The sequence below is a fragment of the Diabrotica virgifera genome, chromosome 5, assembly GCF_917563875.1.
Source record: "Diabrotica virgifera virgifera chromosome 5, PGI_DIABVI_V3a".
NCBI lineage: Eukaryota > Metazoa > Arthropoda > Insecta > Coleoptera > Chrysomelidae > Diabrotica > Diabrotica virgifera.
Window position 1 is genome coordinate 168,767,955 of NC_065447.1, and position 17,934 is coordinate 168,785,888.

The 17,934-nt window shown below is 34.1% G+C and overlaps 1 protein-coding gene across 1 annotated transcript in view; it reads left to right on the forward strand.

The window, feature by feature from the left end:
• LOC114324331 (tyrosine-protein phosphatase Lar) overlaps positions 1-17,934 on the forward strand; it is a 574,734-nt gene that overhangs the window by 466,002 nt on the left and 90,798 nt on the right. Inside the window, exons 12-13 of the mRNA XM_028272137.2 lie at positions 1,480-1,613; positions 5,431-6,968. Of these exons, the coding sequence (XP_028127938.1) occupies positions 1,480-1,613; positions 5,431-6,968 (1,672 nt within the window). The remainder of the gene's footprint in view (positions 1-1,479; positions 1,614-5,430; positions 6,969-17,934) is intronic.

Genomic DNA, 17,934 nt, shown 5'->3' on the forward strand with positions numbered 1-17,934 from the left:
TGTTTTACAATTAGCTCTCATTTTGTCTGTTAACGTATAGTAGGGGAGGAAAGTATGCTAAATTTGAAGTTACTAGGGGATAAGGGGACCTATTGGGTTGTGAAGAGCAAGTCCTAAAACCAAAAAAAAGTTAAGTTTTCCAAAAAGTGGAGTTGCTTATTTTTACGTAAAGAATCAAAATCTGCAATAAAAATGGGGAGCTAATATTTAAGATTTTAAAGTAACCCCCACCCCACCTCCGTGGGGGTCGTATTTGGTGCCATTCGATAGATTTTTCAAAAATATTGAATACGTGTATTTTGCAGTTTTTCGATCTGATGTTCATTTCGCGAAATATTGCGGGATTCGTTTTTCAAATTTACCCCCACTCCTCTCCGTGGGGGGTCGTGTTTGGTATCATTGGATAAATTTTTGAAAAATATTGGACACGTATTTTTTAGTTTTTCGATCTGACGTTCATTTCGCGAAATATTCGCTTTTTTTTGTGAAACTTTGTGACTCACCTATTTCCTTACGCCCCGCTCAAATCGTCAGATTTTTGAAATATACACTGTTTTGCATGTACGAGTACTTAACTTACCTTATTCTGATGATTTCGAGTGTTTCTAACGATAGATTTTTTTCGGGTCCCCCTTAACGAACTCCCCTGTATTTAGAGCCAGTATATAGTAGAGGTTCATTTACAGGGTACAAGGTTTCTCCCCATATGATAATCTGACGCGCTCGAGTAACCCCTCCAAAAATCCCCGCTTGGGCTGCCCTACCATTATCAGATATTTTATTTTGTTTACTACAAGAACTTTCTAAAGCGTCTTCCAGAGCACTTACTATGTAGTTATTTATTTCCTCCAGATGTCTCTAAGTTTTGTAGGCTGTCCTCCACATATTCTGCGTATGTAGAAGGTTTTTCTTCGGGAGTTTACTTCATTTGTTACTTTTGGGCTACAAGTTTGGTTCTTTCCTCCTTTACATTTATTAATACCTTTCCTCTCACGACTTGATGCTCACTCCCTGCTGAAAACTCACTCAATACAGTTACGTCTTAAACTATTTCTTTCTACTAGATAAAATGTAATCTATTTCATTCTTAGTGACACTGTCTGAACTTGCCAATGGTCATTTTCTACCGGGACTTTTTTAAAGAAGGTATTCATTATGTAGATGTTACGTGTTCCATTGCGAGCTGCATCGTGTGTCCCTTTCGTTCCGTGACAACCGCTTAGTAATTTTTCTTCGTCTTCTTTACTCTTATGTGTTGAAATAAAAAATAATTATTGCCTAGTGGACTATTGTATCATTCATTTCACTTGCAATATCTTAGAATATGTCCACTTTTTCATCGCTGTGTGAACATTGTGGAGCGTAGGCCTTAATTATTTGAAGTCTAGTTTTATAACTTGGGTACTGGTTTTCTTGGTTTTTATAAATGTTAATAATAATTATAATTAATAAATGTGCTAATTAAATATTTGTTTGTAGAATTATTGAACGGGAGCCGACAGTTACAATTGAATTGGAATGGTCTAGACCTTCTCAGACATACGGAGAATTGAAAGGCTACAGATTGAGATACGGAGTGAAAGAGCAACTTTTGAAGGATGTCCCTTTAAAAGGTAGAAACATAAAATATTTTATAATTTATCAAAATATACATAAAACAGGCTATTTGGCATATAAACTAAAAGTTAAACAATTAGGCATGCACGTCATAGATTTAATGAGATCATAACCCACCGGTACAAACTTGACGGCAAACAAATTCAACAAATTATTCCTCATGTACATATTAGTTTTTTCGCTACCGTCAAGTTTAGCAGGAAAGCGTCTTTGCTAAAAAAACATATATGTATTTACCACGGCAGCTACCGGCTACACTGTTTCTCTTTTTCTTTAAGGCCATCGGTACATAATTCACAAATATTTTACGGCTATCCCTACTTTTTCTGTCTTTACACGGCAAATTACGTGTAGTAAAATTCACACTGGTATGGATACATAAACATTATTAGAATGTCATTCTACTTGACAATGTCATGATTAACTTTAAAGAGATGGCTTTTGAATGTTCTTGGATAACTGTTATTTGTATAATTGCAAATTATTAATTCGGTTAATAAATGTGATAATTTTTTCACCAACTATGTATTCAGTGATTGTAATAATTTATATGTACAACAAAAACTAATACTCAATCGAGAAAAGAGGATAAGTGTTAAAGTGATTTTTTAATAATATATTGTTACTATGGAACGCTTACAATTTTGAACATCATTAACAACAAAATACTTGTATCACAGAATATATTATTCTGATGTATTCTCTGCTTGGATCTTCCACAAATAATACACAATAAACAACTTTTTATCAAGTTCACGTCTTAAATCAATTATTTATCAAATACACTATATGTATATCAATATTATTTAATCAACAACTCAAAATATTCCCTATGCCATGTCAAATATTTAAAATTGTCACTGTCTGACTGACAATATTCTATTCGACTAAGTGCGTTGTAAGACAAAGATAGATTTGGAAAATATTACCACGGACATTGTGTTCATTTTTTTCGAATCCTGAAAAAACCAATAAATATTTTTGCAAAATTTAAACGCAGAATGAAAGACTAAATTATTACCGAGGGCCGAAAGTCCCTTGGAATAAATAAAAAGTTTATTTTGAATGAGATATTTGAAATTAAAAATCACACTAAATTTTCCTAGTTTTTTACCCCTGTAACTTATTAAAATAAACACTATAGAAGTTCTCAGGAACGTTCGGCCCTTGCTAATAACGTAATCTTTCATTCTGCGTTTAAATTTTTCAAAAATACTTATTAGTTTTTTCAGGATTCCAAAAAAATGAATCCCCATTTGAATAGCATTGCAGTCTAAAATACGTACCCATCCCCTTAAGACTGAAACAAAGATCTGTAATAGTGTCAAAGTCATGTTGTCCTATAGTCAGTGGTTTCAGTGGTCAGTGTCCTGCAGTCAATGAGACAAGAACAGGTTATTACCTCCGAATTCTATCCTACTGCATGGATTTTAATGAAATTTTTGCAATAGCCTGAAAATATCTCCTTATTCAAAGTCTACCCTATGCCGATGTGTGCTTTTGTCTTGGGGGCGGTTCCCACCCCTTCTCGGGGGTGGAAATTTTTTTGGTTGAACAACTACGGAAGTTGCTAGAGAAACCAATTCTAAGCAAAAACTGTTCTATAATTTTTTTTTCGAAAACTCAATACTTTTTGAGTTATTCGTGGTTGAAAATTGGCCATTTTCATTGAAATATAACACCTTTTCAAACGGTTTTTTGCGAATACCTTAAAAACAATGCATCTAACTAAAAGAATTATATAAAACATTTTTGTAGCTCATAAAAAAACAAAGAGATTCGTTCCTTCTTCAATCTTCTAGTTATAACACAAAAAGAGATATGGTAGGTAAAAAGAGTTTGTTTTTTTTTTAGTGCATGCTCAAAGCAGTGTATTCAACTTGATAACAGGAACGGTCGATTTTATGTATATAATGCTACCAATATCTTTTATTGTGCTTGAAAAGTCCTTTCAAATAAGCATTATTAAATGTCGATTACATTCAAACTAAGCGAGATATGCTGCAAAAAATTCATGACTAACGAATTTTAAGAAAAAAATTGAGAAGTATATTTAACCCCTCACCCACAAAAATTTAAATGCATCGTTTTCCTTCTACAATACATTTTACTACAGTGTTAGCGGGTTTAAAATGAATGGTTTTTGAAAAAAAAATAAGATCAAATTATAGAGCGCGTATTTAAATCTTAAAAATCTTCTTTTTCTCCATGTAACTTGAAAATGATAAGACATACTGTTATAAAAAGTAAAATCAAAATGTTTATCTAGAAGAAACCTTCATTTTTGTATGGCATCTTTTTTTTTGGCATCTCTTATCATTTTCGAGTTACATGGAGAAAAAGGAAGATTTTTAAGAAAATTTAAAAATGCGCTCAATAATTTGATCTTATTTTTTTTCAAAAACCATTCATTTTAAACCCTCCCAACTTTTTGAACATAAAGAGAACACTATAGTAAAATGTATTGTAGAAGGAAAACGATGCATTTAAATTCTTGTGGATGAGGGGTTAAATATACTTCTCATTTTTTTCTTAAAATACGTTAGTTATCAAATTTTTTACAGTTTATCTCGCATAGTTTGAATTTAATCGACATTTAATATTGCTTATTTTAAAGGTCTTTTCAAGCACAACAAAAGTTATTGGTAGCATTATACACCTAAAATCGACCGTTTCTCTGTTATTTCAAGTTAAATACACTGATTTGAGCATGTACCAAGAAAACAAGTTTTTTCCACTTACCATATCTCTTTTTGGGTTATAATTATAAGATTCATAAAGGAAAGAATCTCTTTGTTATTTTATAAGCTACAAAAATGTTTTATATAGTTTTTTTAGTTAGATGTATAGTTTTTAAGGTATTCGCAAAAAACCGTTTGAAAAGGTGTTATGTTTCAATGAAAATGGCCAATTTTCAACCAGGAATAACTCAAAAAGTATTGAGTTTTCGAAAAAAAATATAGAACAGTTTTTGCTTAGTATTAGGTTCTCTAGCAACTTCCGTAGTTCTTTAAGCAAAAAATTTTCCACCCCCGAGAAGGGGTGGGAACCTCCTCCAAGACAAAAGCACACATCGGCATAGGGTAGACTTTGTTTCTTGGGCTATTCCCTACTTACTGTGAAAATATCATGTAAATCGATATAGTAGGATTGAATTCGGAGCCACATACCCTCATTGACTGCCCTACTATAGAATATTATGTAAGATTTTAGTGTTTATTTTTTTCTTCTTCTTCTTTTATGGCTTTTGGGAGCTGTGCCCGTTTAACCAGCAACATTTCTTAAAAGTAACGCCTTACTAAACCTACCGTACAACAAGACTATTACGAACCTAATCGACCAATCAAGGATAGGGAAGGGAAAGTGAAGTTGGTTAACCAATAAACTGTCGTTAAAATATAAACTAAATAAATAAAATAAAATTTGAAAGCAATAATTTGACGTTATATTTAACCTCCAATATTATGACAGGCGTCAGTTACCATTTAACATCTCACCAAAGATTATATTGACGTCATATATACTCGTCACTACTTCTAGCCAATGAAATGCTTGCTGTAATAGGAATTACATGTCAAAAAATCTGATTATTCCTTATATATTTGTTCAAATTTAAAATATGGCAACAACGGGAAAATTGACTGCGAGCCTTATTGTTTGACGTCGACCATAGTCTTTCGACGAATATAACTGAGGCCTAGAAATGTCGAAACGCCTAGGCCATGCCAAGAACTTTGAATTTTTTGTTTGTACTATTACGCTGCGTATTCGGTAATTCTATGCTGTAAGTACTGATATAATTTTCTTTTTTAGGAACCCACACAAGTTATAGGATAAACGATTTGGAAAGAGGTGTGGATTATGAATTCCGTGTAGCAGGTCAAAACCACATAGGCATCGGACAAGAAGCTATAAAATACATGAAAACCCCTGAGGGGCCTCCAACAGGTCCGCCAACTAACGTAACCTACCACTTTCAGACTCCAGATGTCGTTTGCATCTCCTGGAGTGGCCCAAGCCGAGAACATCGCAACGGACAAATTATCAAATACGATATACAGTTTCATAAAAAGTCTGATCATAGCAATATAATAATCAGAAACGTATCTAATACAAAGGCAGTATTTACCAATTTAGAAGAGAACACTGAATATGTATTCCATATCAAGGCTTATACTAGCCAAGGTGCTGGCCCGAACAGTGAGAAGTACACTGTACAAACTGAAAGAGATATAGGTCGAGCCCCCATGTCGGTAAAAGCGGTAGCTACCTCAGACTCTAGTGTTGAGGTTTGGTGGGAGCCAGTACCATCTCGAAATAAAGTTATAGGTTATAAGATATTTTACACGATGACAGCTGTAGAAGACTTAGATGAGTGGCAGCAGAAGATAGTTGGGTTAACTGAGTCAGCCGATTTAGTGAATCTTGAAAAATATGCTCAATACGCTATAGCTGTGGCAGCTAGAATGAAGACTGGACTCGGGCGATTATCCGAGAAAGAATTAGTTAAAGTGAAGCCAGAGGACGTTCCGCTTAATTTAAGAGCTCATGAGGTAACCACTCATTCGATGACTCTCTCGTGGTCGCCTCCCATTAGACTGAATCCAATCAAGTACAAAATATCCTTTGACGCTATCAAAGAGTTCGTCGATTCCCAGGGAATCACACAGACGCAGAATATTCCTAGAGTCGAAATTAAGTTAGATGCAGACGTTAGATCTCATACAATCAACGAACTGTCACCGTTTACAACGTACAACGTTAATGTTAGCGCCATACCAACTGATAACTCTTATCGCCCTCCAACGAAGATTACTGTAACTACCCAGATGGCAGCACCACAACCGATGGTCAAACCAGATTTTTACGGCGTGGTAAACGGCGAGGAAATTCATGTTATTCTACCTCAAGCTTCGGAGGAATATGGTCCAATTAGCCATTATTTTTTAGTTGTAGTTCCCGAAAACAAAATGACAATCCAGAAAAATCCCGACCAATTTTTAACGGACGAATTAATAGCTAATATCGAAAAGATACCCGACAACTCAGATCTTCCGTACATAGCAGCAAAGTTTCCTCAAAGAAACATCCCCTACACTTATCACTTAGGCACGGGGGAAAGCAACGATGGTTACGTTAACTATAAACTAGAACACGGAAAACGGTATAGGATATTTGTACGGGCGGTCGTAGATACACCTCAGAAACATCTGTATACTAGCAGTCCCTTCTCGGAATTTTTGTCCTTGGACATGAGGGAAGTTCCACCTGGCGATCCTCCAAGAAGACCTAATCCAAACACTCCCACTGATAATGATGTCAAAGTTAGTTCCCAGGAGAAGGAAGCCGAGGTAAAGTTACCATTACCAACAAAACCTAGGGATGAAAATGTAAAGATGATGATTTTACCAAATATTTTTATACCATAAATGAATCCAATTAATAGGATATCATTATAGAGTTAAAAAATTATGTGCTATTTAGAAATTGTAGAAATTAGTTAGCATTTGTTATTTTACGGTAATTGCTTTGCTTGGTTTAGATGTTTAGTTTTTTTGGGGAAATAGACAAGTTATTTTAAAGTAGCCATACAAAATTTCTTATATTTTTAATACGAGCGGCTCTTTTTCTATTTCGTTATTATTTACTCACTAAGAAAGTGCAACTTTTGTATGGCAAGGTGACCGTCTTGTTATTAAACGAATTTATACAAAATTTAAAAAAAGTTTGTTTTTTCTTAATGGCTTTGAATTATTGCTTGATCCGTTCACATTCCATTAGGATTCTCTCGTATACAGTTGATAATGTTCTCATTTTTACTGGGAATAAGCCACAGTTTTACTTTAAAATAAGTTTATTTTGACGTTTCGATTTCCTTTTCGGAAATCTTCCTCAAAATACAAATTAAAGAAATTTTTTTTGTTACTTAGTAATAAGCTTATACGGTACTTAATATTGGGCAGTTACAAAGAAACAGGTACAACGAATACATGTGGCGAAAATGAACCAGGGGCGGCCCTCAGGGTAGGCAAGGTAGGCGCCGCCTAACCTCGTCAAATGTACGACAATAAATTATTTATTAATATAAATTACTTATTTCAAAACTGTAATTTATAAATTTTGATACAATACCTAAGTATCTAAAAATCTAAAATAAAACAAAGCTAATTTTTAACTCATCTCCGAAGTTGTAATAATTATTGTACGCTCCCCGTAGCGTAGCACTACTACGACGGCTCTACCCTAGGGCAGGCGCTTTTAAAAGTAGCCGTTAGCCGAACAGAATTCGCATTTTGTCTCACTCTTTACGCTAAGCACAGCGCTGTAATATTGTCGCTTGCCTGGCCGTAGTGGGTGGTGGCGAGCATTTCCAATAATATTTTCGGGCTATAGGTAGGCTAGATTTTATTGCGCCTTTGACATTGGTTGTGCCGAGCTGCATCTCGGGACTGCCAATTGCATGTTGCAGGATCCTGACTACCAATTCTGAAAAAAAAACGAAAAGTTCTAATTTTGTCATGAAATTTGGTATGTGGGGTTAGAATAATATTTCTAACAATTTTTCCAAATAACTTTTTGCGATATCTCTAACGCGAAACAAAATACTGAAAATTCGTCCTGTTTGTGAATTCGCAGTAGGCCGCGTTTAAAATTTAAATTTCAATTGACTATCTTAAAAATGTAAAACATCAAAATGAATGACTGCAAAATTTCAAATCTGATTTATTTTGATAGCCGAAATATAAGGGTCCATCTTACATGCGACACACTGCATACAGGGTGTTTGGTAAATAATGGGCCATAGCTTAACCCTAGATTCCTGAGGTTAAAATATGTCGATTTAAGCTAACTTACCTCAGTACGAAAGCTGATAATAACCGAAATACAGGGTGTCAAAGTTAAACTTTTATTTTATTTATTCTTGAATATTTCCTAAAAGACATGGGATAATAGCACAAAATTTGGTAAGCGGGGATTTTTTGGGACAAGAAATCTAAATTCGTCACCAAAAATGATGTATTATCCAGAGGGGCCACATACGCCTTTTAGTGCTCATTTAATAGGTTCAATTTTTTTTATTACCCCCTCTACATACTTTTTAAATCAAAAATTTTATTCTGTTAATATTTTTACTGAAAGAAGGTGTGATACATTCATCTCGCTAAACTCAACCGTTTTCGAGATAAACGCATTTTAAATCTGCGAGGCAACATAATTTTTTTGCATAGTATCATTGTAGTTTCACCCGAAAAATAACTTAAAATCATAAAAATTTACAAAAATGTATCTCAAATTTCTTCAAATGGAATTTGCGATGCAATGACATAAATATGAGAACTGGCACAATTATTATGGTTTCAAGTTTATTTTTCGGGTCTAACTACAATGATATGCAAAAATTATGTTGTATCGCAAACTTAAAAAACAGTTGAGCTTAGCGAGATGAATGTGGTATACCTTTTTTAAGTAAAAATATTAAGAGAATAAAAATGTTGATTCAAAAAGTACGTGGAGTGGGAGATAAAAAAATTGAACGTATTAAATGAGCGCTGAAAAACGTATGTAGCGCCCTCTGGGTAATACATCATTTTTGGTGGCAAATTTAGTTTCTCATCCCAAAAAAACCCCGCTTACCAAATTTCGTGTTCTGTGTCTTGTCTATCGTGTCTGTCAAGAAATATTCAAGAATAAATAAAATAAAAGTTTAAGTTTGACACCCTGTATTTCGGTTATTATCAACTTCGGTACTAAGGTAAGTTAGCTTAAATCGACCAGTTTTAAGCTCAGGAATGTAAGGTCCATTATTTACCAAACACCCTGTACCTATATAGGTATGTACATTGTACATATTATACAGGGTGTTTCAAAAAGGTATGTCATAAATTAAATCACGCATTCCGGGAACAAAAATAAATTGATTGAATCCAACTTACCTTAGTACAAAAGTGTACACAAAAAAAGTTACAGCCCTTCGAAGTTACAAAATGAAAATAGATTTTTATCGAAATCTCTTAGAAATTTTTCATTGAAAATGGACATGTGGCATTCTTATGGCAGCAACATCTTAAAAAGAAAATTAAAGTGAAATTTGTGCACCCTATAAAAATTTTATGGTGGTTTTGCTCCCTTAAACCACCACAAACTTTTGTGTACGTTCCAATTATTTCATTATTGTGGTACCATTAGTTAAACACAATGTTTCTAAAACTTTTTTGCCTCTTAGTATTTTTTCGATAAGCCAATTTTTATCGAGATGCGGCTTCTTTTTTAATATGTTTACATAAAAATTCTATGGGGGTTTTGTTCCTTTAAACCCCCCAAATGTTCGTGTACGTTCCAACTATTATTGTGGTACCATTAGGTAAACACAATGTTTTTAAAAGTTTTTTGCCTCTTGGTTTTTTTTTATATCACCTTTTATCGAAATGTGGCTTCTTCTTCAAAATATACCTAAAAATGTAAATTATTAATAAATTTTCAGATTATTAACAGGTACACCATAGGTACTTAACCATATACAAATATGTGGTGGATTCGACAAATATTCAAAATATCTCGATAAACACTGGCTTATCGAAAAAGTACTAACAGGCAAAAAGTTTTAAAAACATTGTGTTTAACTAATGGTGCCACAACAATAATTTAATTGGAACGTACACAAAAGTTTGGGGAAGTTTAAGGGAGCAAAACCCCCATAAAATTTTTATGGGGTGCACAAATTTCACTTTAATTTTTTTTTAAGATGTTGCTGCCATAAGAATGCCACATGTCCATTTTCAATGAAAAATCTCTAAGAGATTTCGATATATTTTTAAAATCTATTTTCATTTTGTAACTTCGAAGGGTTGTAACGTTTTTGTGTACACTTTTGTACTAAGGTAAGTTGGATTCAATCAATTTATTTTTGTCCCCGGAATGCGTGATTTAATTTATGACATACCTTTTTGAAACACCCTGTATTATACACTATATGTGTCGCCTACCCGTATAGTCTAGTAAAATAAAATTACACTACATGTAAATCAAAATGTAAATTCGTACAGGTTGAAACAAATTTTATATCAAAGTTTAGGTGGGTACAAATGATATTTTCAAGAAAGTATCCAAATCATATAAGGGGATCATTATTTAAATAATTAAAAAGGGGTCATTTTTGCAAAAAAAAATACTTTTTTAACTGCTGAGGTTATTCAGTTACTAATGAAGGTCTATAGGATTGTTTTCTGTAAAGCTGAAGGGTAAATGTTTCACATAAGATTTACTAAATTAAATTTGACCCCCTATTTATTTAAATATGTATGTATATACACCGTTCTTAGGCGTCAACGCCCTTCGGTAGGGATCTATGGGGGAGTATCACCGAGCCGCAAGCCCTTATTCCCTTGCCGTACTGCTCCCTCATAGGTCGATCAGATGCCCGCATATTCAGGTCTAAGCGCCAGATTCATATTTAGAATTTTATACTGACGCGTTAGCCTTTTTGTTTTCCGATGGCCTGGGCTGGGCTTGAACTCTCGTACCTCACGGCGACGTGAAGTGCGGGTCAGCCGCTAGTCGCACTGAGCTATCCGATCGACTATTTAAATAATTGAACATAAAAATAAATAATTGAACATTTTTTTTTTTTAATTGAACATAAAACTTTAAAAACAAATTTGCAAAAAATTATTTTTAGCGTTTTAAATAAGCACTATAAAATATATTATTTTACAAGAAAATTTGCTCTATGTTATCAGTATTAAATAAAAAAAAATTGGTCGAAATGTATTTAATATTTTTTGAGATATTGAATTTGTTTATTAAATGTTACGCTATTTTCAAATGCAAAAACGCGGTTGTTGCCAAAGAAATATTCACCCGTATTAAATCTTATTATTTTTATTTTTATGTATATTTTCTATAAATGTATTGATAAATTCAAATTTTAATTAAACTTCCCCCTAAAATGGCATTTGAAAATTATTCAAATTTTAACTATTTAGAATGGGAAATAAGCCACAATATTATTAAAAAATGATTTTTATTAACGTTTTAATTTTTTTAATATTTTTTTTTATTTTTTAATAATATTGTGGCTTATTTCCCATTCTAAATAGTTAAAATTGTAAAAATGCCACAAGAAAATAGCTTCAGAACAACATTATTCAAATTTGTTTATAATTTGTTTTTTTAATAACGTCGCAAGGCATAAATATTTTTACATGCCGTTTCGATAACTCGGTTGCTGGGAATTTTTCAATAATTATCAAAATTTTTTCTTCTTTTTTCCTCTTCTTTTTTTTTTCTTGGAGTTATATTTACTACGGGCCCTTTTAGGGTTAAGTTTCATTAGGAATGTCGAATCTCTAAGTTTTAGATTCTAGACCTAAAAATATTAAGATTGGTCTAAAATCACTTAAATAAAATGTGGCTACTTACTGAGTTACAGGGTGTTTTATTTAAAAATTTAACAATTATTTTTACCAAGTACTTTCAAACTATTTGACGTATCCTTATCATACTTGGCAGAAAGTGTGGGTACTATACAGTCTACTAAATTGTGATAAATAAAAGTTTCTAGCTACTGCCAGAGGCGTACGACAGGGAATAGTTAATGATTGACCCTTCCCAAATTCTACGCCACTGAGGGGATTACCATTTTAGCAAAATTTTTCGATTCTCTAATACTTTCTATGTAAATAATATACTCTTTACTGGTAACGATTAGGTCATTAGTTTTCGAGATATTGGACGTTAAAAATAAAACAGCATAGTTATTTTGATTCATTCATTTTTATAATCAATTTTTCAGTTTTATAATCATATGTCCGCAAACGCTTCGTTTCCGAGATACAGGATGTTCAATTTTTTTTACAAACTTATGATTTACTTACTGCTTTAAAACCAGTTGAGATGTGCAAATCAAATTTGGTGGGTTTTAAGACGTAGTTATTGCACATTTTTTGACATACAATTAAGAATTTAATATTCACCAGTGGCGCGCAAACGGGTATTATGCCCGATAATATTACCCGTACGCACGCCAATGGTGAATATAAAATTCTTAATTGTATGTCAAAAAATGTGCAATAACTACGTTTTAAAACCCACAGAATTTGATCTGCATATCTCAAGTGGTTTTAAAGCAATAAATAAATCTGTCAGTTTGTAAAAAAAAATTGAACATCCCGTATCTCGGAAACGAAGCGTTTGCGGATATTTGATTATAAAACAAATTGTCATTATTTTCTCATGTAAAATTACCCCTTAAAGTTTGTCGCACTTTTTAGAAACACCCTGTACTGATGATGAACATGGCCAGTTGTTAAAGTACCTAACTTTTTTATTATTCAACATAAGCGAATGAATCGAAATACAAAATGTTAATAAAACCTGAGGCTATAGTTGGGTTTTAATTTCAGTATTTTATAAATGCTAAAATAGTCCACAGGGTGATGCGAACTTAGAGAAAAAAACACAGTTTGATTCGTACACCCGGTATACAATAACAGTATAACTGTATAGCAACAATATTATTACATCGATATTGTCAATGGATAAGGCTATAACGTGGTAAAAAATCACTTAAATCGGACAACAGGTTTAGGAAATTAAAAACATCAAAAATTACCAAATTTTTAGTGGATCGATTTTTTTGCACCGCAGTGTAGTTGCACTCCACAACACATCAATTCAACGAGGCAAAGCTCAACAAATCTGTTTCCTAGTACTTAATACGTGAGTAAAAACGCAGGTAGATAAAGGCATTTTATATTTAATTTCGATTCAGAGATCATTACCATCTCTCTATGGACCATTTCGAACTTTTTTTCTCCTCAGGAGAGCTTGTAATGATGCTCTGAATCGAAATTAGACACGTTCGCCAAGTATGCCAATACAAAGAAATAATCAACATTTAGACGCACTCGCGACCTCTATTAAGGAAACGACGAAACCCAAAAGACTCAATTTTCAAACAAATAAATATTTAAAAATAAAATCTTTGGATTTCTTAATTCGGTAACAGAAGTAGATAGATTTAATAAGGTGGCTTTTGACCTATTCTACTAAAACCTTTTCAGATCTATTGTGGTACTCTAGCCCTAGGTTACAGTCTCTAGACTGGTTCTTTTTAATAGGTCTAGTAACTTCTGAAGTTTGGGTCATGGGGAAAGTCTAGTAACTTCTGGAGACTGAACCATCCATATAGCTCTTTGCCGGCGGCTTTTCTTTGCCAAATGACAAGAACCGCATATTTGCCAGACGGTCATACTGACATAGAATGTGCTCTGCTGTTTCTCCTTGTCCTTGTTGACAGAATCTGCAGAGATCGGTATTTGTCAATCCCATCATCTTCAACTACCTATTCAGCTTACAGTGCCCTGTTGACCAACTGTAGCTTTGACTGTTTTCCTGTCTTTGCTTATTAGTTCTTTCGTAACTTTTGGCAAATCCCTTCGCCCTTCCTTGGATCGGAAAGTTAACTTTTCCACTCCGAAAAAGAGTGACATTTGGAGTTTCTGGAGCTGTGCTTGAGGTTTAAATGCATTGAGAAAGTCCATAAAACCCCTTTGTCTGAAGGATTGCAACCCTAGATAGTCCGTAGATGTATCCGGAGCCCATGGTTACTTATCCTTAGTCTATTAAGGATCTTTTTGGACTCATCTTCCCCAACCCATCATGGTTCTCCACATTGCATTAGTGCGGCTTGGGTATATATTCCACTTCAAAAACCCTGTGAGATGCACTTTTCCAATGCCTTAAAGTTGGAATCACCTCCTTTAGCCATCTCATACCTATGTCATCCACACATTTAACTGCTAAGAAATCCATCCTGTGGGTCAACCTGAGATCCAGCTTCCCGAATTTCTTCATAAGCCACCAAGATGACTTTTTGGACTGCCTTAAGCTTATCCACGTCGATCTTAGCTTCTAGTCCATGTGGTGAGACCGCTCCCGTTTGAAAAAATTTCTGATTCGGTTTCTTTGTCGATTCCTATTCAAAAATGTCCCGTTTAAACAAATCTGAAGGGTGCCGGGCGGAATTTTTGAGCAGAAATTGTTTAAACAATATTTTTAAATACAAAAGATCACCTTTTTTTGACCCGAAGAATATTTTTTTAGTTTTTTTAAGTTATTCTAAACAATAAAGGTATCTTGTGATTTTTCTCAAAAGTTGATAGTTTTCGAGTTATAGGTGATTTAAAATCTGAAAAATGCGAAAATACGCATTTTTAAGGCTTAAACACTCATATTTAAAATAGTATTTTTGAGGTTGCCAAATACTTGAATTGTAGTTTAAACATTCATTTTCAAGATTCTGCAGACTGATCGGGTCTATTTTCAATTTACACCGTTGTTATTTAATTGTTAATTATGCGTGTCCATCCGATTTTTTTTCCGGTGCGGCGCGCACTTTTTCCAAAAATCTCGTATTTTCCTCCGAAAAATATATTTTTTAGATTTTTCGGGACATTCTAAATAAAATAGGTTTCTTGTCATTTTTCTGAAAAGTTAATAGTTTTAAAGTTATAAGCGATTTAAAATCCGAAAATGCGCTTTAAATCGCTTATAACTTTAAAACTATTAACTTTTGAGAAAAATGACAAGACACCTATTTTATTTAGAATGTCCCGAAAAATCTAAAAAATATATTTTTCGGGGTAAAATAGGAGATTTTTGGAAATAGTGCGCGGCGCACCGGCAAAAAAATAGGATGGACACGCATAATTAACAATTAAATAACAACGGTGTAAATTTAAGTTAGACCCGATCAGTCTGCAGAATCTTGAAAATGAATATTTAAACTACAATTCAAGTACTTGGCAACCTCAAAAATACTAATTTAAATATTGAAAATGCGTATTTTCGCATTTTTCATATTTTAAAATGGCCTATAACTCGAAAACTATCAATTTTTGAGAAAAATCACAAGATACCTTTCTTGTTTAGAATGGCCCAAAAAACCTAAAAAAATATTCTTCGGGTCAAAAAAGGTGATGTTTTGTATTTGTTTAAACAATTTCTGCCCAAAAATTCTGCCCGGCACCCTTCAAATTTGTTTAAAGGAGATATTTTTGAATAGGAATCCACAAAGAAACCGAATTGGAAATTTTTTCAGACGGGATCGGTCTCACCACATGGACTATTCTAGGAATCCTGTTAGTACTGCCGCACCCTGAGCAGAAGCAGCTTCGGTGAAAGGCACAATTCGCTTCTTGGCCTTTTCCCATTGAGTTGGCTTTCGGATGATGTGCTTTCGTCTGACCTTGGTCTTTTTGGACCTTATGCCTTCTAAGTTTTTTTGTGTTTTGTTATGACCTCTAATGGCTTTGACGACATCTCCTTTGTCCTTTCATCGGCCTTGATGAAATTGGCTTTGGTTGCAGCCATTTTGACTTGTATAGAATCTTGGCCTTGTTTCACCCGCTTACTGATTTTGGCTTTAGAGGCCAGATGGCTTTGCAGCCTTAATATCTTTATTTGTCATGAGATCAACGCCTCCAACGCTGTTACTCTGACAGATTTTGTGGTTTCAGCGTCTCCCTTCAGGTTCTCCCTTGCCTTTCAGCTTGGGAGATTTCTTTAGAGTTTCCTGTCCTTTCAGCGTTTGGATTTTCTCTAGGAGTTGTCTGCTCTTCGACTTTAAGAACCGTGGTTTTGGCTTTAGAGTTCTCTGGCTTTTCAGTTTTAGAAACACTTTGGTTTTTTTGTTCGTTTCACCATATTGATTCCACGAGTAGCTAAAGGACAGTCCACCTCTCACAGAGCCCCGTTGCGATGGTATGGTCTAAATATGATGGAGTGCAACGTGTTGTCCAAAAGAACCGTTTGTAACTGTTTCCCTAGTGCTTTATAGCCTTCACCACTGTGTCTCACGTCTCGACTCGGTGATTTTTTTATCTCCAATCTAGATCCGCTGGATTCACTTTCAACAGAGCCACCTCGAGAAGGGTGCAATCAAAGATTACACACCCAAAACTCAATGTTGTCTAAGACTCTCCATGCAAAACTCGTCCCCTGGGATTAATTCTTTCTCGCTCAGCTTTACGCTGATTAGAAAAGGAACACACCTCTCCTAAATCGAGTTTGTTAATTTACGTTTATATATAGTTTAGCTCTCCAGGCCTAGAAGGCCCATGGCTTGGTTTACTATTCCTTTCCAATCTCTCTTATTTGCTGCTTTATTTTTCCAATTTGTGATTTTCAGTTCTTCTATGTCTTTTTCAACATCTTTCTTCCATCTGGTTTTCGGTCTACCTTTCTTCTTCTTTCCTCCTATTCCTCCCGTTAGTATTTTTTGGGAAGTCTCGTGTTTGGCATCCTTTGGGTATGTCCCAACCATCTCAGTCTTTGTGATTTTATGATCCCTACTATGTTTGGTTCACCATACATCCTCTCCAGTTCTACATTTGGTCTTCTTATCCACATTCCATTCCATATCTTTCCGCCAAATATTTTTCTTAGGACTTTTCTTTCCCACATTTTAAGCATGACTTACTCGGATTTGTTCATCGTCCATGTTTCACTGGCATACAATACTATAGGTCTTATCACTGTCTTGTATATTCTTATCTTAGCCCCTCTAGATATGTTCTTATTTCTTAATAAGTTGTTTAGAGCAAAGATACAACGATTACCAGCCATAATTCTCGCTTGGATTTCTTCTTTTATATTTGGTCTCCTAGTGAATCATTTTCTCTCCTTTTTTTCCTCCTTTTTCTCATTTTTTACTCCTTGATAAAGTTTCTGATTTCTCCATTTTTATAGTTTTCTTCTATGCATTTCAATTTATCTTCGTTGTACTTTCTTTTCTTTGCTCTTATGATTCTTTTAGTTCGTTTTCTTTGTTGGTTGTATTTTATCTCCATCTCTGGTGTTTTCACTTGCATCATTTTGAGTCTTAACTTATTTCTTTCATCCAGTTCTATTTTACATTCCTCATCAAACCATTCTTTGAATCCATCTTTTATATTTCTATTACTGACTTGCGCTGCTTTGGTCATACAAACTTTTATTTGCGTCCATTTTTGTTCGATGTTTCTATTTTCTGCAATATTTTCCAGTTCTCTAGTGACTAGTCTTTCATGTTTACTTTGTTCTTCTTCTGACAGTAGTCTAGTGGGTTTAGTTACTTTGTACCTTTTTTCTGTTGGTTTCTAAGAACTGGTATAACCTGTTTCAGTTGTATTCCGACTCTAAAGTGATCTGTGTCTGCATCTGGTCCTCTATATGTTCTTATGTTCTTTATACATTTTTCCATGTCTTTTTCGACGAGCACATGATCTATTTGGTTTATGGTTTTGCCATCTGGTGATCTCCATGTTCCCTAGTATA